Source organism: Copidosoma floridanum, unplaced genomic scaffold (assembly GCF_036245765.1).
Source record: "Copidosoma floridanum isolate Cflo_tuat_1 unplaced genomic scaffold, Cflo_Japanese_pri ptg000020l, whole genome shotgun sequence".
Classification (NCBI taxonomy): domain Eukaryota; kingdom Metazoa; phylum Arthropoda; class Insecta; order Hymenoptera; family Encyrtidae; genus Copidosoma; species Copidosoma floridanum.
The window spans coordinates 19311841-19339577 of NW_028321897.1; the positions used below are offsets into that span (position 1 = coordinate 19311841).

Genomic DNA, 27737 nt, shown 5'->3' on the forward strand with positions numbered 1-27737 from the left:
TGTGAGAGCAATATAAACAAAAACATGATTCACATGTGTAGATCTATTTTGCATTATTTTACATCCATAATATTTGTACTCAACACTTGTTACTCCTTATATTAGCCGTTTTTTCACATCATTTTTCGACGTACAAAAAAAACATACATCGAAAAGATTTGAAAAAAACTTTTTTTAGTTCCTTAACGCTCACAAACGCAATTTCCTTCTGTTTATACGATTTCCTTGGAATTTGGAAAGTTTTGGAGCTAAACAAATCTTTAACCACGTGAGCAGTGAGTATCCTGGATAGTCAGGTGATGAGCCCTCGCGTAGTTACTTAATAAATCTTATGAATTATTAGAGCGACCAGTAAGCACCCCGAGTTGCCAGGTGATTGTCGCTTGCCTTATTACTTTATTCATTGTACAATAAGTAAGCGACCAGTAAGCGCCCCGAGTTGCCTGGTGATTTTCACTTGTCTCATTATTATATTTATCATAAATAATTAAAGCGACCAGTAATCGCCCCGAGCTCCCAGGTAATTGTCGCTTGCCTTATTACTTTATTTATTGTAAAATAAGTAAGCAACCAGTAAGTGCCTTGGGTTGTGTGGGGATTGGCGCATGTCTTATTATTATATTTATAATAAATAATTGAAGCGACCAGTAAGCGTCCCAGGTTATGTGGTGCTTGACGCTTGTGTTATTTCTCACATGTTTGCCAGTCACATTTGAGAGCACCGGTGAGAACCTCAGGAATGCCCCCTCTTTCCCTGCCTATTCGCCTCTCCAACACTCTATAGATTGGTATGTTAGTGACAGAAGGACTAGCGATGCACGAAGTAGTGCACAGTGATGTTCTCCGGGGTAGCCGGCTGGCGTTGCTCCCTTTTTCCAGCTGGTTGCCTCCAATTGGGGTTCACAGCCTCTTGAGAGGTACTCAGGGAATCTGGAAATTACCCATCCGCGGTCGGGCGATACCCGCCTTAGGTCCAACTTGGAAAAATCTATACGCCCATTTGTCGTACTGATTAAATCCCCAAGGTGACCCAAAGTTAAATTTTATTGGGTCTCTATGATCGATATCATCGGAATCTGGGACAGGCACTTTCGTTACGACCATCAGCTGCCTCGACTCTTAGTTCGTCGTTCCAGATCTATGTGATTGACAGTAACTTTCATGTTACTGACCGTAATTTTCACTGCGGGAATCCTCTTCACCCAACGCTGTTCGGTACACTTCCCCCAACGCTAACGCCACCTGCCTTATGCGGCACCTAACTAAATTTATGTGCCTCAAAAGTTGAAAACAAGAAAAGGTCTGCCCTGGCCTTCTATACTTAAAGAGAGATATTTTATATTCTCCGGTGTGACCACCATAGAGATATAAGAATAGAGAGCACCAAACCTACACACAACCCTGTCCAGTGATGTTTTTATTGGTGCGAGAAAGAACGCTGCAGTTACCACAGAGTCCTTATGGTAATTATGCAGCGGTCTGGCGATCTCTCTCGCACCGTGGGACATAGCTTAGTACAGGGTTATGTGGGTTTGGTGCACTCTATTATTATATCTCTATACATCGTGACCACAGCCTATGCCTGAAAAAATCTTGAATTGAGCATTTTGAGATTCATAGGTCTCATTTTTTTTTACTCTAACGATTATTTGGCACGTATTTTCCGGTAAAGCTGTTAAATACGATAAAAACGACTAAATTGAACCAAAATGTATAAGGCATACTAGCTCATTACAATTGTAGAAATAACGTTTTTAATACCTTTAATAGTTCCATCAGCTTCTATCGCATAAACAGGGTCAATTTTTTGTAGCTGAAATAATTAATTCTGATGTTATTAAATATATGTAGAAGTAAAAAGGTATATAAACATTGATTCAACTATTTTTTCACCTTTGATTTTTGTATAGTGTTACAGCCTTCATGTAAATCTGTTGGTTTTAAATTTACTTCAGAAAGTAATGATCCATACTGAGATTTAGCTTCTAAAGATAATTGTTTTCTAAATTCACGTGACCTTACTCGAGGATTGTTTTCTAACTCCAACGGAGTATTTAAATAAATAAATCAGAAATTAAAGAAATGAATTTTAATTTTTTAGAACTTTTCGGAATGGAAATCTCAGTAAGTTATTACCTCTGCATTGCCCCTCTTCAATTTTATTGAGGGAAGCATAGCACTCTGACTTGTTTTCAATCGTTTTGAGGCTTGGCATTTTTTTTTTCGTTTGCCAATACTTTGTTCTTTTGTACTTAGAAAAATTAAATGATCTTACTCCATGGGTGAACGATTTTTTTTTAATGTTTATTTTAACGAAATTTTTTTTTGTTTTATAGCAATAATTTTTTGTATTACTTGCACTGTCACTTATCTGAACATGTACATTGAATGTTTGATTTGCTTGACTGCATTTGGAGACATCGACATTGTTTTTAAAATCATTGTTTCCTATGTAATTTTTACTGTACCGTGTTGATAAGAGATCTTTCAAAGATGTTTCAGATGTGCATGTATGTGTTCCATTAATTTCAATCTGACTTATTTTACAACCCAATAAAATTTCACTTTCAGTTTTTTTGTTTATGCAACTATTAATGGAATCCTCTGTACTTTGACCACAACAAACATTATTACTTGAAGATTCAACTAAATCCTGACCACATTCTTCTTTTTTTTTTTTAGTATCACAATTACTGCTAACTTTGGTACATGAAGATGAACAATTCTTGAACCTATTGGTACAATTACGTGCAGTTTCCTTTTTTTTTTTTTCATTACAGTCTTTTACTACATCCTTTTCACTATTAAACTGATTCATGTCAAGTAAGCTAGAGGTTTCACTCTTTCCATCTTCTACACAACTACTAAAATTATTGAATTTATTTAAATTATTTACATAACTTTGTTTGCAATAAGTTTGAGGGATACGTTCCATAATTTGCTGAAAAGTATTCTTAGGTTTGCAAATTACTTTTTGTGGTGTTGCATATGGAATAGAGCTATTTTTAATCTGCTCATTCTGTAATAACTCACCAAAAATATTATTCAGTTGATTTTGAGAGCTATTATCATGTTTGGGATTACTTTTTGTGGGATAACGACCACAGAAATTTTCAAATTTGTTTTGAGACAGATGAAATGTTGATTTATGTGTTACAGAATTGTCATTTTTTTTGCAGTGCTCATAATAAAAATTTGATGTGAATGTTTGACGTAGTCGATTTTGTTCACTTGTATTAATATCATCAACTAAATTTTTACATAAACATGTATCAGTCGAATTCTGGATTTTGTTATGGTAAATATCGTCATCTTCTGTGCAATCTTCAGAGTCGTTCTTAGAGCCAACATGAAAATTTTCTACAGGAATACTGCACATAGCATCTGCAACAGTATTTTCTAGAAGTTTAGTTTTTAACGTCCTATAATTTTTGTAAGCATCTCGAATTGTTGAGCTAGCTTCATTTATGTCAGTCTAAAACAAAAGTAAGGGAAATTTTAAAAATTTTATCAAATATTTTATTTTATTTAATAAAAAAATATATATTACCTTATTGGGTTTACGCCTATTTTTCTTCATAAAATTCGTTTCCCATATCTTCACACAAGTTTTAAATTTTGTATACTGTTTCTCAAGATCAACCATGTTAGTTGAACTCATACTTTCCTCAAATTTTGTTGATGAAAAAAAACTTCCAAAATATTTTTCTTCTAAAACAAAACTTTGAAAGAAAACTACTAATACAAATTTAAACTGACTACAGAGTTGAGCTTAAAAGTCTGATTTCTACAAAATCTTCCAAAACAAAGAGAATGTATAAAATAGTTATACAAAATACGTAATTTTACTGGGATTCAACGGATTCAACCTCTGAGGCACTGACTGCCAATATTACGCTGTGAACACGGTTGCTGTGGATAGCGGATAGGGCCTAAGGGCCTTTGCACGCCAAAGTAGTGGGATCGAATTAAGTTTTTGGCAACGGAAATTCAGACTGGCTCGAAAAAAATATATTGTACAGAATTGAACAATACCAATCGGTCGTAATAAAATACAAATAAAAATATTTTCCGCTAAGGCTTAAAAAAAATGGCAAATACGGTAAAACACGGTCTTAAGCATTGGAAATGAACAATAAGCCTCAGAATAAAAAATAAAAAATATAGGAGTATGCATGACAAGAAGACAAACAAAATTGATCCAGTGGTTTCCCCGCAAAATACAAAAAACCTTGTCCTCGTTTTTCTAGCCAATAGTAAAAATTCATAACTCTTTTTCGCATAAGCATTAAGAACTTAAATTTGGCAGAGTTTTAGCTTTAATAATCTTCAACGAGCACACCAAATTTCAGCAAGATCGGATAGATAGTTTTTGCAAGCCGCAGCTAAATGCAAAAAAAGGTACTTTGGCAAAAGGGCCAAAAAATAGTTGTTTACAACGTAAGATACAATTTTTTTTCCGGATCATATTCTTGAATACTTACTCTACAATTTACAAAAGTATCAAATTTTTTTTCTATGTGGAAGTTGCTTAAAAAATGATAAACCTAATGGATATTTTTTGCGCACGGAGCGGCGATACGGCGCGTGAGGGGCGATGAGCCGGGGTTCAATCAGGGGATTCGATATATCGAGAGTAAAATGAAACGTGACGTAACCATAACCTATTTTGAATGCAGTTTAAGGTGATTGACGTCTTGATACCACAACACTTTTTCGATGTATTGCGATGTATCGCTTGCCCCGTTTGAACCCCGGGGGTAGCCACCGCCGTAGCCACCGATGCATAAACCACGTCCACTTTCTAAAGCTCGACTCCGGTCCTCCGGTGTCATCGACCGGTTAACCTGCAAGTACATGTTTGTTTGCGAATTATAAAAGCTTTTAAATTTTAAAGCGTATGAACATCAAGAAACTTGTGGAACAATATATATTTTTTATTTGTTCAACATTTTCATTCCCCAATGGAACAAATTAACGTTAGAAAACGTAACAAACCGTAACTTTCTGTGATGTAATGTAAGGTTTGGTTGGATTTCAGACCGCAGTAACAGTTTGTTACGTTTTGCTACATTTACTTATAGTCGACTACCTCAGTTAAAAATTTATAGCTATAATTATACCTATAAATTATAGCTATAACTACCTATAAAACAGCTATAATAATGTAAAGAATTCAGCTATAAATATAGCTATAAATTACAGCTGTAATCTTTTCACAAATTTTGAATAAAAATTAGTTTAAAATAAGATTTTTTCAACATGTTAGACGTTATCATCCGTATGATAACAGTAAAACTGAGGGCCTAAAGTATTTTTAAACAGTTTTTAAAAAACTCGAATATGATTTCTTGTTTTTTTTCTACTTATTCAAAAATACTTCAGGCCCCCAGTTTTACTGTTATCATACGGATGATACTATCTGTACTGATCGATATGTGTTGAAAAAATCTGATTTTAAACTAATTTTTATTCATTATTTGTGAAAAATTTACAGTTGTAGTTTATAATATAGCTATATTTATAGAGCTGAATTTTATACATTATTTTGGCTGTTTTATAGGTAGTTATAGCTATAATTATAGTTATAAATTAAAGGCATATTAATAGCTATAAATTTTTGACTGAGACAACTCAATACATTATCTTACGACTCGTTACGTTTTATTATGATTCTTAAAAGGCACTTGAATCTCGTGAAAAAGCAACTGTAATAAACTCTATTAATCCGCAAGAAAATGTTGTCATGTGTAATATTTTATAACAGCTTACAGTTTTTGGCAGTTTATTACACTTTCTTATATTTTGTTATAATTAAGAACTTTTCGACACATTTTCTTACATTTTCGAATAAAATTTACTTTTAATGAAAAAAAATTGAGTAATTATTATGAAAAATCATTACTGTAACAGTATGTTGTAAATTATAATAAAACGTAACGAAAATGTAAGGAAACGTAACACGACATAATAAAATGTAAGAAATGTCTGAAATCCATGAGAATATTACAGTTCCTTACATTTACTTACGTTTTCTTGCGAGTCACGGCATATTATTACACATGTTTACTTTTTCTTACATTTTTTGTTACGATTTCGAATTTCCGCTGGGATTCCAGTTGTTTCAGTGATCAAACGCACAATTCGTAAATATTAACACAGAAAAACTGACTAAATATATAAACAATGATCAATTGACGTAATGTATATTTTTGGAAGTCTTGGGTTGAGACTCAATAACTTGAGAGTTTCGCGCGAGCACGTGGGCAAGGAATCGAGTAATAAGGGTGTGTACGCACAAGTATGTTTAATACCACTTTAATGCTACAACGTTGAGCTAATTGTACATAACTTAATAAAGGAGAAACCTAATGTAAATGTTACTTGGAATAATGTTAATAATTATACATGGCTTTTCTTGAGCACGCACTCTTGGCCAGAGAGCACGTACAGGCCGTCGGGCTTGGCGGCGTCCCGCGTGCAAACCGACCTTGGTCCCTTTTCTTCTCGACTCATTTTCCGGCTTTTTCCCTCGCCTCAGCTGTAATGGTAAGAGAGCGCCTAAGAGCAAGCAGGAAGGTCGTGGTACGACGGTATGATCAAGCGCGGCATCGCTTGCCGTACGCCAGCGCGTGCGAGAGAGAAAGAGCTTGACTGAACTAGTCAAAGTCCTCCCTCAGCACCAACGCTTGCTTGCGACGATGGCATGTCGTCGGCGGGCTGGGCTGAGACGCTACAACCACTCCCCCTCCAGTGACCTTCACAAGAAGCGGAGGGAATGTAACATGTTTATGTGCGTCTTTATGTGCACTGAAGACTCCGGGCTGGTGGCTTCTGGTGATGGATCCGTAACTGGAGGCTGTTGTTGTGCATGTTGTTGATGTTGGTTTTGTTGAGGTGATTCTGTTGCTGGAGGCTACTGTTGGGTAGTCGGGTTCGCATAGCCAGGCTCCGTGGGTTCCAGATATGCAGGCTTCAGCTGGTCGACCGACATTACCCTCTCCGCTCCATTAATTTCGATTACATACGTCCTGTTTTGTGTACGCTTGATGACTCGGTGTGGACCTGTGTATGGCAGTTCAAGCGGCTTTTAAATACTGTCCACTCTTTTAAACACATGCAAGCACTTCTCCAAGTCTTTGTGCACGAAAGGGTGTGCTGTTGAGTGTCTTGACGATGGTACAGGACGGATAGCCCTGAAAAGTCTGCTGGTGAAGCCTCGAGGTCCGCCTTGAAAGCCGTTCTTAATCCCAGCATGACTGTGGCAAGGCAATCTAACCAGGACTGTGGGCAGCACCTGAGGGCAGCCTTCAAGGTGCGATGGAGCCTCTCCACCATGCCGTTCGACTGTGGGTGGTACGAGGTCGTACGTATGAGTTGTGCGCCTATGGCTTTGGCGACGAGAGGCAGTTCGATTAAATTCACATGGACATGCTCGAACCGATTATCAGGCTCTGTAAATCGTCCGAGCGCTGCTCGATTGTGACGGCCAACTTTAGAGCGTTGGCAGGCTTCGCAGGAGCGAGCCCAAGCGATGGCGTCCTTGTGTAGGCCAGGCCAGACGAACTTGCGTGCCAGAGTCCTTGTCATCGCTCTGCCACCTGGGTGTGCGAGGCCGTGGACGACATCGAAAGCCTGTTGGCGTAAAGGGGCTGGAAGGTACGGCCGAACGACGCTTTCCTAAACGTCACAGAAAATCTCTTGTCCATCCATTCTCAGCTAGCTGTATCAGCTGCAGCGCTAAATTTTTGAGCGTTTCCAACTCTGCATCAGCGGCCTAGGCTTCAGCAATGGTAGTTGCGTCCAGGGAGCTCGGCATAGAAATTGTTGCCCTCCTGACAAATCTCACCTGAGATCTCAGGTGAGACTTTGAAAAGAAAGATAAATTAAAAAATTTTGTGCAACAATTATAATTCATACATCAATAGAATGATTACCTAAAATATCAACAGTTATACGGAAAAAAAAAAAAATTCGGCTTACATGGGACACGAACTCAAGCCCCCAGGAGCCGTACCATATAACTTTTTTTCACTTCGCGGGCCTATGTTATAACATAGACCGATGTACAGAAAAATAGTTATATGGTACGGCCCCAGTGAAAGAGGCAAGCATCTTACCGCTTGGCCAGAGAGGATGAGATACTAGTCCGACAATTTACGTCTATATAAAGTGTAAGTACCATGTGTTATTGTTTTTCTTATTCACAACTGAATCATTCAATTATTAATAGATATAATTTTTTCCAATCTTAATTCCGATATTTAACCAACTAGATAATATTCAGGAACATTTTCTTCACAAAAAATATTTTCTCTCTTAAAGTTACTCTTAAGGAAGTTTTATATTCAAGTAGGGCATAAGTTTTTAATAATAATTATAAATGTTTATTTAAATGTAATAATAAAGAAAAACTACAATAAAAAGCAGGGGGACTTGATGTGTTATGAATAAATTATTTTTAAAAAATCCAAATTGCTTGCGTGTATATTATTTTATTTTGAAAAAAAACTTATAAAAGTTGGAAATCCTTAAAGCTATTAATGTTATTCCAACTTTTCAAAGCTTATTATACTCCGTGAATAATTACAGATAAAGTCATCACTGGAAATTTGTTGATACAATTCATGTTTAGTGAGTTAAATGTAATTGTTTTCCGAAACCGCAAAAAAGGAGTGAAAACCTATAGTTTGATATAAACAATGGTACCTAACTCATTACACATGTATTGTATCATAAAATTTACAGTAATTACTCTATATGAAATTCTTTAAGGAGTATAATAAGTTTGAAAAGTTGAAATAACATGAAAAGCTTTAAGGATTTCCAACTGCTATAAGTGTTTTTTCAAAATAAGAAAATATACACGCAAGTAATTTGGATTTTTTTAAAATAATTTATTCACAACACATCAAGTCCCCCTGTTTTATATTGTAGTTATTCTTTATAATTACATTTAAATAAGCATTTACAATAATTATTAAAAACATATGCCTTACTTGGATGTAAAGCCCCCTCCAGAGTAACTTTAAGAGAGAAAAATATTGTTTGTAAAGAAAATAATGTTTCTGAATATTATCTAGTTGGTTAACTATCAGAATTAAGATTGGAAAAAATTATATCTATTATTAATTGTATGATTCAGTTGTGAATAAGAAAAACAGAAACACATGGTACTTACACTTTATATGGACGTAAATTGTCGGACTGGTATCTCATCCTCTCTGGCCCAGCGGTAAGATGCTTGCCTGATAAATGCGAGCTCGAGTTCGTGTCCCATATAAGCCGAAATTTTTTTTTTTTTCCTATAACTGTTGATATTTTAGGTAATCATTCTATTGTTGTATAAATTATAATTGTTGCACAAAATTTTTTTATTTATTTTTCTTTCCAATATCTCACCTGAGATCTCAGATGAGAATTTGGCATGAGATCTCAGGTGAGAAATCACATGAGATATCAGATGAAATCTCAGGTGAGATTTGTCAGGAGGGTATCTTGGGAGCCGTGTCTTCTTTCTTGCTGCTTGTTGTGTCCGGGCTGGCTGGAAGTGTGGTGGCGCATATTCTGGAGAAAGCATCGGCGACTACGTTGTCCTTACCCCGGGCATGACGCAGAGTGGCGTTGAATCTGAGTATATACTCTAGATGTCGAGCCTCCCGAGGTGATGCCTTGTCGGAGCGCTGCTGTGGGGCATGGATCAACGGTCGGTGATCTGTGTGGATGGTGAAGGGGCGGCCCTCCAAGATTCTCTCGAAGTACTTGCCAGCCTCGTAGATCGCCAACAGTTCCCTGTCATACGTGCTGTATCGGCGTTGTGTGTCCGTCAGCTTCAGAGAGAAAAATCCCAGAGGACGCCAGATGCCATTCCGCTGTTGCTACTCCGGTGCCGCCCCAACCGCAGTATCCGACGCATCCATTCTGAGCGCCAGCGGCGCTTTTGGGCGATAAAACGTCGTACACGCGGCATTTGCTATGCTGTCCTTGCATTTTTGAAAGGCCGCATCAGCTTCCTGTGTCCAAGACAGCTTGGCCTTGTTAGGAAGACCTTTGAGAAGGTCGTGGAGCGGCGCTTGTAACTCGGCAGCATGTGGCGTACAACGCTTGTAGTAATTGATGACGCCGAGGAAACGGCGCAACTTGAATGTCGTGTCCGGCTTGGAAAAAGCCTCAATGGCTTCTACTTTTGTAGCCGGCGGCTCGAAACCTTCCCTGGAGACTTCATAGCCGAGGTAGACGAGCTGCGGTTGCCCTCTGGAGCATTTTTTTGGATTCACGTGTAGTTTAGCTTCCCGCAGGGTTTCCATCAGCTGTCGCAAGTGGTCCAGGTGTTGCTTGTGGTCCTTGGATACAATACCCTACTGAAAAATATTTTGTAATTACACTTGTCAAGCCATTTGTAGTGCTACTTGGAATTCCACTTGGAATTACACATAGGGTTTTGGAATATAAATTCCCAGTGGAATGCCAAGTGTTATTCCAAGTAGAATTACAAGTAACAATTAGAGATGAATTTTTTTTCTTTTTTAAATAGTTTAAAATAGAATCGTACGCAGCATAATGACCATAATTGTTGTGACCATCCGTATAGTAACACCAAAACAGGGGGATTCAGTTCATTTTGAGAAAACTTGAAAAAAAATAGAAAATTCTATTTTCTCTAAGTTCGTAAAAAATACTTTAATCGCCCTGTTTTAGTGTTACTATACGGATGATAACTACTGTAATGGGCATAACGTTGTGCACGATTCTATTATAAACTATTTAAAAAAGAAAAAAAAATGAATCTCCAATCGTTATTTGTAATTCCACTTGGAATTACACTTAGCATTCCACTTGGAATTTCCATTCTAAAACCCTATGTGTAATTCCAAGTGGAATTACAAATGGCTTGACAAGTATAATTACAAATGTAATTACAAATGTAACTACAAAATGCTTTTCAGTAGGGTAAAAATATCGTCGACGTACCCTTTTGCGAAGGGCAGCTTGCGCAAAACATGGTCCATCGTTCCCTGCATCTATTGTGCAGCATTTCTGAGGCCCAGAGAAGTACCTAAAAATTCGAACAAACCAAATGGTGTGGTCACTGCTGTTTTCTCAACATCCTCTTTAGCTATTGGAATTTGATAAAATGCTTTGAGCAAATCGATCGTGGAAAAAATTTCGCCTTCACTTTCTTGCAGCAAATCTTCAATTACTGGCAGCGGGTACCGATCCGGAATGGTGATAGCGTTCAGACGGCGATAGTCGCCGGTAACGCGCTACGTGCCATCCTTCTTGGGCACCATGTGAAGCGGGCTAGCCCACTGGCCTGAAGACGGCTGAATTATGCTCTTATCTAGCAGCTCAGCAAATGTCTTTTTAGCCGCGGCCAGTCTATCGCCGATCAACCTGCGGGGGCGCTCGAAGATGGGTGGCCCGGTGGTAGAGATGGTGTGTTTGACTGGCAGACCGTGTATTTGTATTGGGCTGGTGTTGGGGCTGAAAACGTCGGCGAATTCCTTAAACAGGGTGGCATACTCACGTGCCAACATGCTGTCGTTGGTTGGTAGAATGGGCGCTATGGTGAACACGGAGTGCAGCTGTGCCGGTGCGAATGTTCCATGAGTCATCAGTCCTGTTGTTGAGTCTATGAGACCGCCGCTCTCTAAGTCCACCAAGAGGCCGTACTTCAAAATAAAGTCCGCGCCTAATGGCATGCGGAACATCTGCAATGATGGTGTCGCAGATATAGTCTCGCCTCATGCCAAGGTTCAGCGAGATCTGTTTGCGGCCGAAGGTGCTGATGGGCGTTGTGTTGGCTTCATGCAAAACAAAACTCTGCTGTTGGAGGCTCTCCTTGACCGAGTGTAGTGGCAGGACTGAAACAACAGAGCCGGTGTCCACGAGGAAGGTGATGTTGCTTCGCCTATCGCGGATGTGCAGACAAGTATGTGCAGGACTGCTCGCAGTTACGCGCGTTGGCTCCAAACTTCCTGTGATACCAACACCACTCCTGGTTTGGAGCGGCTGACCAGCTGCAGCCACGGTTCCTGAGCTGTGATCGTGCACGCGAGCGGCTGCGCCCCTGACGTCCGGCTTGTTGCCTTGTTGGATGTTGCTTGGGCGGACTCTAAGGGCCAGCTGAGACAAGGCGGCCTCCACCGCTCTAAGGCGCTCGACAAGCCCGCTCCCAGAGGGCGATCTGCTCATTGCCATGACGCCTCCGATGCTGTTGGCCACGATTTCAACCACCGCTGAAAGAAGCTCGTCCGTGTTATTTGACCTGAAAATCTTTTTGAGGTCAAACAGGTTTTGAGCATTTAACGGGAGCAGTGATTTCCATTTGACCAGCAGGGCGTCGTCCTGCATGCGAGAGCCCGCAAGGGACTTCATCTTGCGCCAGAGCTGTGACGGCTTCATGTCCCCCACCCAAATGAAAATATTTTGCATGCTCTTTTGCTCTTACGCTTGTGCTTACATAAGACTAAACGTAAGTTCTTACGTATGAACTTACGTCAGAGCTTACGTTTTATAATTAACCATATTCCTACGTAAGAACTTTCGTCAGAAATTGTAAGAAATCTTAAATTTAATGAAACTACGATTTTTTATTCTATTTTATTCGTGTTACATAGCATTGACTTTTTTTTTTTTTTTTTTTTTATAATGACTCAGAGTACATGGTATATACACAAACTGATAAATCATTCAAGTTTTGTTTAAAAACTTGACATTTATAACTGCATAACTCTGCTACAATTTAATAAAAACGACCCCTATTTTCTGTATCCATTATAGTTAAATAAAACTAGGTGAAATTCTGTCATCTCAATCCGATGGATGCGAAAGAAATAAAAGAATAATTTTACCTTTATAACTATGATTTTAAACTTATTGGTATGTATATAAAAAGAAACTTTTTTCATAAATAAGAGTGTGGAATAGACATAACCAATTGATTTTTTTATCTTTACATTATTTTTTCTAGCTTGTTCACAAGCCTTCAATTTTTCAGTTATGTGACATACGAAAATTCTACTTTAATAATCTGTATACAAAAATATTTTTATTTTTACTTATGATTAAAAAATAAATCTTTTTCTTATGACTGTTATTATAATAAACAAGTTACATTTATTCAGTAATACTCATTAATTTGTAATAAGTAGGAAATATTTAAAAGTAACATTTTTTTGATTGCGAACCAAGCTGTATATATCAACAAGTTATTCACGAAAATTTCTATGTGCATTTGTATATCTAAAATTATACTCTAACTATAATAGAGTGACAAAATTAAGTTTTTGGTGTTTCAATGTAAAGTTTGATGAGAAATTTCTTTAAAGCAAATAATTACAATAAAAATTGAAAAAAATAAAATCGAACACCTTACAGTTTCTGGTAATGGTAAAAATACCAGATTTTTGTGCATCAGATTGAGTTAAGCAAAAAAACGCTTTAAATAAGCTTATACGCCATAAAAGGACAATAAAAGCAGCTGTACACATACCAGATTAGTATAGCGGTGACCCCTAAATGGCCCATACCCATTGATTGTGCTCGAAGTTTAAAGAATTAATAATTCTTGTTCTTTTTAAAGGATAAAAAGCTGAAATTGACATGTAATATGGCTTTGTGTCTACCGACTACGACACAAAATTTTTACAAGAGCAGATATTCACAGTCTGCAAAATGCAGCTATAATTCAAAAAAAAGTACTATCGTAAAATGTCCATAAAAACGTTGTGGTGTATTAACGACCTATTTTTTTTATGGGATCATTTTCTTAATAAGCTAATTAATAACTTACCAAAGTTTCAATTTTGTCCCGTAACTAAAAGTTGCTAAAGCTATGATGATTATTCATTATACCAATTATAAGACTCAATTATTTCATGCACTTGGCTGTGCAGCTCGTATAGAAGGGCGAGCCATTGGATTCCAGCTGCAGAAAGTATCAGGTGTAACGCTGTACCTTAAAATCAATGTTTTAGCTACTTTTGCGTAAGAAAAAAAGTTGAAATTTTGGTAAGTTATTAATTAACTGTGAAAAAGATGATCCAGACAAAATTATACTACGATACTGCACTTGAACTTTTTTACGACTATTTTTCGAACGTGTTTTTTTTTCATTAAGCTGCCCTTTTGCCAAAAAGTATACATTTGATTTTGCTAAAATTTAGTGTCGTAGTTGCGGGACACAAAGCTACAACGCATGCAAATTTTAGATTTTAATCCTTCAAGGGACAAGAGTTGTGAATTTTTGAAGTTTTAAGCATAATCGATGGTAATTTGCCTTTTACGGAGTCATTGCTGGACCAATCTAGGGCATGTACAGCTTATTTTTTTGTATTTTAATAGTGCAGAAGCTTAATACAAGCTTTTTTTTATTTATACTATCGCACTCTAAAAACAAACATAATTAACTTGTTTTTTCTTAACACAAATCTATCTTAATTTTGATCAGTTTCTGTGTACTTCCCAATTATTCTTTTATCTAGTAACCACTCAGGATCAGCATTTTCTAAGTTCACCCGTTGTTTGATAAAATGACTTCTAAGGTCTTGAATTTTTTGTCGCAAAATATCATTCATGGTATTTAGGTATAACCTCCTTTTTTCAGGGTGGTCGACTCCAGACTTATCGAACCCAATTCTTTTGTTGATTAAATTTTCATCGTACAATTCTGAAAGTAAGCAATTGATTTTTTAAAATATATAGTTATTTAGTGTACAGGTTGATTATAATAAGAACTCATGTTATTTGAAGTTCGTAAAAACCCGGTTGATAGTGACTTATAAAAACTTTTAAAATCTGATAAAAGTTAGATTGGTTGTAACAGAAAAAAAATTTGTCTCATAAAATTTTTACCAGATTCTATTTTTATTTTTCTGCACCAAATATTTTTATTTGTCTGTAAGAGGACTTTCTTGCATAAAATGTTTTATTACGTGAGTGCATAATTTTAATGAGAATTGATAAGACTATAAACTATATAAAAATACTTAAGATACTATCAGATAATTTTTTTATTAGTTTATATCAGGTTTAACTAACACAAATTGTGTTCTTTTCAAATAGTATGATAACTGGTATATGACTACCGAACTTTGTCAGAATAAACAAGGAATTGCCAGTAAAATTTTTATGATATCCAAACTGCTTTATTTGAAAGAGTTTTTTATACACATAAATAAGTAAATACGCGTAAAAGATTTTATTAGGTTTTATTAGAGATCGTATTCATCTTAATTTTTTTAAGAAAGCTGTTTTCTTCAGTAATTCCTGGTGCAAAATCCTGGTAAATGTTAAGGTTTTTAAAAGACTTTATGAAACGTATCACTTCTGTTTCAATGTCATAAAAATTGTTACTCTTCAAAAAATTTATAATCACGTAAAAAAGTCTATTATTTTTGAGTTCTTACGAGAGTTAATTATTCCAAAAAAATCAAATATACACTTTTATAGTCTACAGTATACAGTGCCACTCAAAGTTCTGTTGTTTTAATGAAAGAACTTTATCCCTTTCTTTGTATTTGTAAATAAATACGCATACACAGAGACAGAAGATTGGACAGAAATATCGTAACTTCAGGTAAATATTTAATAATCCGTCCGATGTCTTAGATAAATGCAGATTCACATACTCTTCTGACTCCAACATAGGAGTGGTTCTGTATACTTATTATATACACATTAATACACACATTACCAGCTGAACAGTATCCCTCTACATAAGGTGAATTTCCCTATTCGTGGAATATGTCCCTATTCATGGAATATGAAAATTAATGTATTTGTTATGCAACTTGATAAAAAAATTGTGGAAGTTGTATATTTTATTTATCTTTATGAATTCATAAGACAAATTTCATTATACGTACAATAAATGACCAATTTTCAAGATTATTCCATAAATAGGGACAAAGTCGAACATAGCCTAACTTTTGAACTGTACATATTATGGTACCAAACTTCAACGAGTAACTTATATAATTCTAGTGAATAAATAAACGTTATAATTATTTCTGTTAAATACGATAGTGCTATGCCCGTAAAAAAAACTTGAATTGCCTAAAACTTATATTATCTTGTAAGTTACAACTGAGTAAATATCATAAAATCGATTTAATTTAAATTGATCAATAAATTCTAGTTCAACAAAATCGTTCTGGAAGGTTCTTATAAAATAATATTCATGCCAGTAATTTTTTTAATGTAAATGAAACAGATCTGATAAAGACTTATAAATTCTTTCTAGTTTGCGCATGTAATTAAATCCAAAACATGTTATAAACAATGTGAGAAAATGCGGGTATAACCTGTTATCACGATCTCAATCAAATATTTTTAAATAAGTACTCAATTCTTATTTAATTTTATATTTGAGAAGAAGATACAAAACACCCATACAATCTCGTAAGTAACAATTAAGTAAAACTCATACAATTGTTAAATTGAAGTAGACCAATACATTCTCATTGAACAAACTCACTCTAAATCGTTCTTATAAAATTATAATTTTACCAGAAATTATTTTAATTCAAAAGGAAAGGATCTCATAAAATTTCATAAATTCCTTTTAGTTTACCTCCCTTAGGTGCTTTTCAGGATTAATTAATTTCTGGTATATCGTAAGAGATTTTATGAGATATATCTGGTGCAAATTCATAGTTAAATATAGTTAAATATTTTTTTTATCTGATTATAACAGACATTTTCAATCGGAAAATTTCTAATCGTGTCTTTCGTCAATAAAATAAATGCTCGGAAAAGTAAACAATATTAAACCAAATTCATGAAAGAAAAGTCTACTAATATAATTTTTATATGCTGTTACTTAATAGTTAGCATAGCAGGCTAATTAAAATTAGTTTCTGACTATAATTTTTGTAAACAAAGCACTAATTTCTATCAATATGAGAGAAAAAAAGTTAACTTAAAAGAAGCAGATTTACTGTGGAAAAGTGGCTACATTGAAACAATTTCTTTTCCATAAATTTTGTCACAGTAATACTGTACTTTTAATTTTTCTACCGTGAGCGGTATAAATACAGAAGCCCATTGCGCTCGTTACTTCAACTTTGCACCCATAAATCATTTTGCACCCACGAGTAAAAAGTAAATTCCGGCCCTCTGAGCCTAAAGTACTTTTCCCCTTAAAGCGTAAAGATATTTGCATGCACAAAGTGGGCCCGTGATCCTTACATAGCACTTTGCGCCCTCAAAAGGAAAAGTTTGCTCGCAACTTGGCATAAGTCATCATTCCAAGTGGCATTCCAAGGGGAATTACAAATGACCACCGAAGATACATTTTTTCCTTTTTTAAAATAGTTAAAATTGAAATTTCAAGCAGTATAATGGCCATGTCAGGTGTTATCATCCATATAGTAACACCAAATCAGAGGGGTTCAAGTATTTGTTCTCAGATTTCGAAAAAATAGATTTTTTTATTTTTCGTTCAAATTTTCTTGAAATGACTTGAACCCCTCCACTTTGGTGTTACTACATGGATGATAACATCTAATCAAGTCATTAAACCGCTTGAAATTTCAATTTTAACTACTTTAAAAAAGGAAAAAATGTACCTTTAGTGGTCGTTTGTAATTCCACTTGGAATGCCACTTGGAATGACACTTGGAGTTTCCAATCCAAAATCCCATGTGAAATTCCAAGTAGAATTCCAAGTGACTTTACAAGTGTAAATACAGATGGAATTACATATGTGATTACAAAATATCAATCAGTAGGAATACCACTGTCATTTGTTTTCCTCGGAAATGCCACTTTCCGCCCGTGGGCGATGGGCGCACACTTTGCGTTTAAGGGAATCGAGATAACGATATACGCAACTCTGGCACAATTATACAACAACCGCATACATCAGGTGCTCATATTTACGCTTTGTGACTTAGTGGCGCGTAATGTACCATTATTTACGAAAAAAGTTTACTCCAGGGGAATAAACTTTTTCATGATAAAAGTGCATCTTTAAAAAAGTGCAAGTATCGCGTTATTATAAAATACATTATAAGTATGCATGTTTATTTAAAACTTAATTATTCCACAAATGAAATAGGAGTACCGCTACTTCAAAATTTAGGGGAGTTTTACCGGTTGTAGAAATAACGATGAGAATCAGACGGTAACTTTTTTAACTTGTTAATAAAACATTTTAAAAAATACTGTTAAAATTCGGAGCCATAAAGATTTCCAAAAGTCAATCAATTATAAGTATATTTATAATCAGTGAGGTGTCAGTGGCACCCTAACATTAATCAAACGTAGAAATTAGATGATAAAAAATTCTAATATTTTGGTTACCGGTCACTTTCACGAATCGAATTTCACGACAAAAAAATTTCATCCCAAGCAAAAATTAATTTGTCAAATGAAAAATAATAACTAATAGTAATATTTTATTAAGTCTAGATTTGAAACTATAATAAGGTTTAATCAGTTTTATTATTGGTTGTTATTTTTTATTATTTTTTTTCATTTGATATAAAATATAAAACAATAAAAATAATCTATTATTATTCATTATTAATAGCTATTAGTTTTGGGTAGATCTTAAATGTCAAGTAATAAACAGTGACCATTAATTATAAAAGTTGTTTCTAGTCACTACTTTTTTCGATGTTTCTATAATGATATTCATGACAGAAAAAAAAAAAAAATTAAAAATAGTAAAAATATTATTAATAATAGATTATTTTTATTGTTTTATATTTTACATCAGATGAAAAAAAATTATAAAAAATAATAAAAGATAATAATTTTTATGGGCACAATTGTACCGTTCGATCTCGCGAACAAAAAAAAATAATAACTAACAATATGTATCAAAAAATTTTAATAATAATTTGTAACAAATAATAATTATTAATAATAATTCTTATTACTTGTCTCAAATCTTGATATTAAAAACTGTTATTATTTTTTTTAATTTTCTTCAAATTTTTAAAAATAGTTATTACGCACTAATCAAACAAAATTATTTTTGGCCTCTTCCCCCTCGTGCGTGTTGTTCGCTAGCACCTCCTGCGGCGTGCCAAATTTGTACGGAACGGTCTTAGTTCCAAAGCCGTGGAGGGGCCCTCCGGGCGCCGGAGAAAACAGTAGCAGGTCGAAACCGGCAAGGTCTTCCTCGTCCCGATAAATGTCGGGGTGCCGCACTGTGATGTTGGTTGGCAGTGGAGGCACTCGGGGCGTATGGTGGACCTAAGAAGGCAATGCCGCCACGAGTGCTTTATCTGACTCGACCGGAGGGGACTGCTTACTTCTAGGCTGAGTTGATCCGCGGCGGTGAAGCCGCGTGAACGCCCTAACCCTAGACTTCGGGTTTCCACTGGCATGTGCTGGCTCCAACTCACACATGGAAAAGAGAGCCTTTTATTTAAAGTTATGTCGCTCACCACGCTACGCACTGACTCACTCTCGAGAGAAATTCACGCTCGTAGAGGATAAGGTCACATCTACACGAGAAAAAGTCACTGTCCGGGTCCGTATGGTGCATCACTGTTCACTGTTCGCTAATCATGGTCACCACTTTGGGAGTCTTGGGTTAAGACTCAATAACTTAAGAGTTTCGCGCGAGCACGTGGGCAAGGATTCGAGTAATAAGGGTGTGTACGCACAAGTATGTTTGATACCACTTTCATGCTACATCGTTGAGCTAATTGTACGTAACTCAATAAAGAGAAACCTAATGTAAATATTACTTGGAATAATGTTAATAATTATACATGGCTTTTCTTGAGCACGCACTCTTGGCCAGAGAGCACGTACAGGCCGTCGGGCTTGGCAGCGTCCCGCGCGCAGACCGACCTTGGTCCTTTTTCTTCTCGACTCCTTTTCTGGCTTTTTCCCTCGCCTCAGCTATGGTGGTAAGAGAGCGCCTAAGAGCAAGCAGGACAGTCGTGGTACCACGATGATCAAGCGCGGCATCGCTTCCCGTACGCTAGCGCGTGCGAGAGAGAAAGAGCTTGACTGAACTAGTCAAAGTCCTCTCTCGGCACCAGCGCTTGCTTGCGATGATGGCATTTTGTCGGCAGGCTGGGCTGAGACGCTACATATTTAATATATGTAAATATCTCACTTCGAGGTAAGATATGCGTGAGATAGGTTTTAGTTCAACTTTTAGCCACTTCGTTTAGTTATACAAGCTCTCTTGCGATGTATTAGTCACATTACCCACGTAAATTCTTATAGAAAAACATTGTTTTGGTGGCCACCACGGGGGAACTCGGGTGCCCGTTTTTATAAAACTGCGTGTTAAAATAACTAGTGGCATCAGCCCTCCCCTCCAACGACTTGCACCCCGCTAATAGGAACGAGTACGAGTCAGTCGTGAACTTCGAGGAAGTGAGGAGACAATGTCTACCATTAAGGCTCATGGAGAAAGGCGTGAGCTTAAAAACGCATATTTATTATAGTATATTTAGCATATATATACTAAACGATGCGCTTTCAAGCTCATGCCTTTCCCCATAAGCCTCAAAAGGCGGACATTGTCTCCTTCCTTCCTCGAAGCTCACTCCTGACTTATACTCGTACTCATCTATTATATATATAAATCTTCCTGTATTATATAGTCGTAAGACTTAGAGCGAGGTTTCCCCCCCCCCTCCGCTCCCCCGCTCCCCACCAGCTCCACCTCAGCTACCCCAAAATAAGGTAGTTATTCTTTCATTTTCTTGCATTTTTCGAGTAATCCTACTCTTTTGCTAGCTCCCACCGTTCCCCCCCACTCCTCCCCAGCTCCCCTCCCCACTCCTTCTCAGCTTCTCCATACATAATGTAAATATATTTGTAAGCTTATATATTAACTGTTACGAGTGGTCTAATTTCCACATATAATTTTATTTGACCATAACAAAAAATTTTGTTACAATTATCTTACTTACGATGTTTATTTTGTTTACACACTCTAAAATGTCTTTTTAGGTGCTCTACTCTTACATAACCTTTTCCACAATTGTGACAAATTTTTTTTGAACTTTTTTTCCATAACTTGTCAAATTTCTCTGTAAGTGATAATTTCTTTTGAAACTTTTTTCGCATTTAATACACTTAAAATCTTTTTTAATGTTTTGGCATTCCTTTGTGACGCAAATAGTTTTTCTTGTCTAAAATTGTAATGCTACACAGATCACATACAAAATTTTTTTCAATGTTTTGGCATTTCTTTGTGTGACGCAAATAAATTTTCTTGTCTAATATTATAATGCTACACAGATCACATGAAACAAATTTTTTTTGTGAATTTTTTTCGTGCGATGATAGACACTCTTGAATTGAAAATTTTGAGTTACATTTATCACACTAATAAAATTTTGCATCCATGATGGTGTATCTAAAAACATATGACAAAAAACGAATTGTTTATGATTACGTAAATCTGAGTACTAGACGGTACTGAAATTTGCTTTTTTGATAGAAGAGAGAATTTGCAAATTTGCAAGAAAGTATAAAAATAATAATGAACTATACAAAAGTTCTTTTGTTACCCTAAAATTTCATTCAGAACAATATTTTAAATTTCAAATTTGTTTTCTGATTCAATTTGGATAAAAATTTTTTTTGGGTTTCTACATCTAGACATTGCTTTGAATAATTTTAATTATTTGACAATAATTTTCTTACACAGATCTATCTCCAACTTAAAATTAAGACTTCAAGTTCTCTGTAGATGTGAAAGGAAGATTCTTTTTTTTCGTTGCAATTTGAGAGTCTAATTCGCTGTCAAATTTTCGTTTAGACATTTTGTAACTTTCTGGAACGAAAATACGAAGTAAAAGTAAACAAAAAAAAAAAATACCAATGGGCCAAAATTTTATTTGTATAAATTGAACAATGGGCCAAAATTTTGTTTACAAAATATTAAAAAAAAAAATAAAATCAACTAACGATACTGTTCAAACAAAATCAATTTGTGATTCTAACAATATCGTAATTTTGTAATTTTTGACGATACTTGAAATCTTTCAATACGTTGTCGTTTTAAATATATAAAAATTAGGCATAAGTCAGGGAAAATGAAAAGTAATTGTTAAAAATTCATGTAAATAATTATAATCAATATACATTTATTACATACATCAATTTTAAGTATCAATTATTATAATTCGGGTTTTTTGCATTCTTCGTAAATCTAATTTGCAATTACGGGGGTTGGTGCGCAGAGTGCGCAGGGGGCATATGTAGTTATAAGAGTTTAGAAATATCTATTGACGCATACAGGAGAGACATCTCATTTAAAAAAGGGAACCACTAGAAGAAATGATAAAGCTTACCAACAAAAAGTCAAGGGCACATCTCTCTGTCTATATAAACTTCACCACTTTTATTTGAAATTAGCAGCTTGTTTTTCATACTTCCTCAAAAGCAGATCAGTAATCATTTCCCAGCGTAGAAAATTTATTCCCGAGTTATTTCGAAAAGTCACATAGTCTTCCGAATTCTATAAAATATACATCAACATGTTATTTTCATACTAACAATTAATTTTATCATTTTTAAGGCTGTAAAAAATATTAATACAAACCTTATTTTGAAAAAGTACACTAATAACACAGTAAAAGGGGGGGGTCGGCGTGTAAGGCGCTTAAAGGGGCGAAGCCCCACTAATGTATATATATATATATATATATATATATATATATATATATCCAAAATTATAAATATTATATATATATATATATATATCTTCCTATATTATATAGTCACAAGACTTGGAACGAGGTCTTGCTCCCCTTTCTCCCCCCCTCACCACCACTGCTCCCACCAGCTCCCCCTCAGCTCCGCCCCAAATAAGGTAGTTATACTTTAATTTTCTTGCATTTTTTAAGAAATCCTACTTATTTGCTAGCTCCCCCTGGCTCCCCCTAGCTCCCCTCCCAACTCCTCCAGCACTTCCCATCATCCCCATATATAATGTAAATATATTCGTAAAGCCTTATATATTATCGGTTACAAGTGGTCTTATTTTCACATATAATTTTATATGACCTTAACAAAAAATTTTGTTACAATTATCTTACTTACAATGTTTATTTTGATTACATACTCTAAAATGTCTTTTTAGATGCTCTGCTCTTACATAACCTTTCCCAAAATTTTGACAAATATTTTTTTTAACGTTTTTTTCATCACTTTTCAAATATCTCTGTAAGTGATTATTGCTCTTAGGACTTTTTTCGCATTTAATACACTTAAAATCTTCTTTAATGTTTTGGTATTCCTTTGTGTGACGCAAAGAGTTTTTCTTGTCTAAAGTTATAATGCTACACAGATCACATACAAAAAATTTTTTTTGTGAATTGTTTCCTGCGATGATAGACACTCTTTATTTGAAAATTTTGAGTTACATTTGTCATACTGATAAAATTTTGCATCCATGATGGTGTATCTGAAAACATATTACAAAAAAACGGATTGTTTATGATTACATAAATCTGGGTACTAGACGGTATGAAATTTGCTTTTTTGATGAAAGATAAAATTTGCAAGAAAGTATAAAAATAGTAATGAACTATACAATAGTTTTTTTGTTACTCTAAAATTTCATTCCGAACAATATTTTTAATTTTAAATTTGTTTTCTGATTCATTGGGATGAAAATTTTGTTTGGGTTTCTACATCTAGACAATGCAATATATAATTGCCCATGAGAAAATAATGGTTTTCGAAGGTATACTCCTAAGGCATCAAAACTTTGACCTCGAGATTTATTGATAGTCATAAAAAAAGCTAAGGTAAATGGAAATTGTTTTCTGTATATACAACATAAAAGGTAGCGAAAAAGAATTGCTTGTTTGTAGTGTTATTCTTGGAATTAGGACTTTATTTTCTTTTTTTTCACCCGTGATTATTTCAGCTTCGATGTTGTGTTTAAATAATTTTGTAATTCGTAATCTTGTACCATTGCAAAGTCCTTCAGATATGTTTAAGTTTCGTATCAACATAACAATAGCGTTAATTTTTAAATTCAATTCATGTGAAGGAAGACCTTCTTTAATACTATTTAAATATTCTGTAGGAAAATTAATATAAATATAATCGTTTGATTTATCTACTTCTTTGTGAGTTGCTTTATCAATACTATGGTACTAATGTTCCTACCATATTATTCCCATGACAAACTAAAAGTCAAGGGCACTTCTCTCTGTCTGTATTAACTTTACCACTTTTATTTGAAATTAGCAGCTTGTTCTTAATATTTTCTTAAAAGCAGATTAGTAATCTTTACCCAGCGTAGAAAATTTATTCCCGAGTAGTTTTAAAAAATGCCATAGTTTTCCGAATTTTGTAAAATTTACTTCAACATGTTATTTTCATACTAACAATTAATTTTATTATTTTTTAAGGCTTTAAAAAATAATAATACAAACCTTGAGCACGCAGGGGGGGCGAAGACCTACTAGTGTATATATATATACATAATACACACATATATACAAGTCTATGACTAAAGCCCCGTGAGCCTCAAATGGCGGTGGACTAATCACAAGCGATCTTTAGGTGGTCTACTTAAGCCGCGGTTAGATGGCTGCGGAAGTAGCCAACGGGACGTTACTGTGTCAGAAAAAAAGGTTCCCCCACCATCGATTTAGCAAGTGACGCTTCTGTTTCTGTTAGACAGAAAGTGCATCGTGCACGTGGACGCAGAAAAGTACGTTGCGTCAGAGTTGCAGCCAATGGTCATGAACAGTTTAAGCGGGAATAGTTTGCAGATATTGTGTATTTAATAAAAATTATCGGATGACTGTCATTTTTTGAAATTTCGTGACAGCTAACACTGCTATAAGTACAATTACACGTAGAAGCATAAAAAAAGTATGGCAATTATTAAGTTAAATTAATATTTTGTTGACTTATTCCGTCGATACGTTACATCGAGTTCCGTATTAACGTGCACGTTGCACTTTTTGTCTAATGAAAACGGAAAAGCCATGTAACTGTGGCCTTACTGCCTCGAAGCTCATTACGAGTCAGTGGGTACGTTTTTTTTGTAGTACGTCGGTCGATCGCTCGGTATAATTCCTTAATAAAGTATACCTATACATGTATACTATCTATACAAATATGCATTCTAGATGAATTGGACGAACGATCGACTACAAAAAAAACATACCCAGTGCGAGACTACGAGCACGAGCAGACTATTTTTTTATAAGGCTTTGGTCAAAATGTCAATTCCTGCCCTGTCCTAATTTCCAATAGAACAAGGGCTGATGCCCAAGGGTGGTAGAAAATTTAAGTTAAAGAGTCTGATGATTCGAGGGAATTTGGAATAATTATTTTGTCATATTTCATTCTGGTGATCAGTTGTGTTGACTGAATCCTGCTGCATGCAAGTTTTCTATTGAAGTAGTTTTGAGTTGTCAGTTTTGTAAACCAGTCGCAACTTAGACCAATCTATGGAATAATAAAAGGTATTGCAAAATTGCAATAAGTTTTATTTGCGGTAAGATTAAAATTAATCTCTTACTTAAAAATTAACTTTCAAATTGTGTCCAACATTTAATTTTTAAGTGAAAGATAAATTTTTGTCTTGCCACAAATAGCAGTTACGTTTTTAAATCAGTCTTATCTATCCGTTGATTTTTATTGCGGCTAGTTTTCAAAATTGTCTACATAGTACCACTTTAATTATCTATAGCAAAATAAAATATATCCCGATGATATTCTATAGCTCTAAGAATAGTTATGAAGAGTGTCAGGTTCAGTCAGATTTGCGGCTGGTTTGGAATTTTGATTATCCTCAGACCTTAGGTCACTTGGATGAAGCGTAGCCCTTAGGCTGTAGTCATATAGAGCGCAATAGAGCATGCAGGAAATTGCGCCGTGCAATAGACTGGTAACACCAAAACAGGGGGGTTCAGTTATTTGATGTTAAACTGTATTGAATACGCATTACATTTTTCTTTTACTAAATTAACGTTTATATCAACGCTGATTCAACGCTGATTCAACGTCAAATCAGTGTTCATTCAACGTTGAATCATTGTTGAATCAACAATGTAAATTACGACTAATTTCAGTGTTCCGTCATTCATGGAATCAACGTTGATTCAACATTGATTCAGTATTGATTTATTGCTAAAATCAACGTTGATTCAGCATTGATTCAGCATTGAAGTTTTTGATTGGGAATACTGTCGCTTACGGGGACAATTCTTTCCCGAATAGAAATGTGCTGTAGCTTGCCTTAATACTTGTGCAGGTCCTGCACAGGCAAGATATAGGCATTTTCTGCATATATTATGTGAGTTCAAGCTGTGCACAGTTTCTGTACAGGTCCGGTGCTCTTGCCTGAACTGACATCAACTGTCTGCTACTACAGTATAGTCTTAACTTTTTTTTCAATTAATCTAAAATGGAGCAAAACCATTATTCTCGACGAAAGACGCGAAATAAATATAGAATGCAAATTAAAGTGAGTCAGAGCCGTCAAAGAAATGACATGAGGATTAATTGAATAACATAGAGGTGTAATTTTTTTACTGGACAAAATAGTTTTTATAAACTTAACTAAATAGTGTTAATAAATGATTTCACACATGATCTACTAGTCATTTTTTAAATATTTATCGTTTTCTCTGTTCAAAAACATTTTTTAATGTTACATAACTTATTTAATTGTGTAAAAGTCAGTAAAGGACTAGATTATATTTGTCCAGGTTGCCTGAGCTGAGGCTTTCTGTGCAGGAGCCTGAGCAGGTCCTGTGCACATGGTTGAATAAAATTCCATGAAAGCCTGAGCAGGTCCAACGAATCAGCGATGGGATATAGTTCCGGCCAGATTTGGGAATTCTCTAGGACCCAACCTCTCTGACGTGGGAAATCACTAGATCAAAAAAAAATTAGTACCAAAGGTGACGCGCGAGATTCAAATAAGGTCCAATAACACAAGCATCCATCACCTGATGACCCGGGGCGCTTACTGACCACTCTTTTAAATAAATAATTATTAATAACACAAGCACCTATCATCTAATGACCCGGGGCGCTTACTGGCCACTCTTTTAAATAAACAATCATTAATAAATAACACAAGCGCCTATCACCGTATTACCTGGGGCGCTAATTGCAAATCTAGTAAATAAATAATTATTCATAAGTATGTCAAGCACCTTCTTCCTGAGGATACAGGACACTTGTTTGCAACACTATTAAATGATAAAAAGTTGATCGATAACACATTAATTATACCACAATTTTGATTGCCTATCTAGTACGACAAAGATCTTTTTAATTGGCGCTCTTGTAATTACTTGATAATTTATTATTCAACAGAAGCTAGTAAGCGCCCCGGGTCATCAGGTGATAGGCGCTGGTGTTATTAATAATTATTTATTTAAAAGAGTGGCTAGTAGGCGCCCTGGGTCAATAGGTGATAGGCGCTTGTGTTATTCATTAATAATTATTTATTTAAAAGAGTGGCCAGTAAGCGCCCCGGGTCATCAGGTGATAGGCGCTTGTGTTACTAATAATTATTTATTTAAAAGAGTGGCCAGTAAGCGCCTCGGGTTATTAGGTGATAGGCGCTTGTGTTATTAATAATTATTTATTTAAAAGAGTGGCTAGTAAGCGCCGTGGGTCATCAGGTGACAGGCGCTTGTGTTATTTACTAATAATAATTTATTTAACAGAGTGGCCAGTGAGCGCCCCGGGTCATCAGGTGATAGGCGCTTGTGTTATTAATAATTATTTATTTAAAAGAGTGGCTAGTAAGCGCCGTGGGT

The 27737-nt window shown here is 35.4% G+C and overlaps 1 protein-coding gene across 2 annotated transcripts in view; it reads right to left on the reverse strand.

Annotated features, from left to right (window-relative positions):
• RecQ4 (RecQ4 helicase) overlaps positions 1-19024 on the reverse strand; it is a 275707-nt gene extending 256683 nt beyond the window's left edge. Inside the window, exons 1-4 of one of the 2 annotated variants that reach the window (XM_089593849.1) lie at positions 3551-3855; positions 2137-3475; positions 1894-2036; positions 1762-1813 (exon numbers count right to left, since the gene is read on the reverse strand). In XM_089593849.1, the coding sequence (XP_089449975.1) occupies positions 1762-1813; positions 1894-2036; positions 2137-3475; positions 3551-3661 (1645 nt within the window). In that variant the 5' untranslated portion in view covers positions 3662-3855. Of the gene's footprint in view, positions 1-1761; positions 1814-1893; positions 2037-2136; positions 3476-3550; positions 3856-18969 lie in introns of those variants that run through there. The other variant, XM_089593850.1, reaches the window with a different exon arrangement.
• Between the last annotated feature and the right edge of the window lie 8713 nt (positions 19025-27737).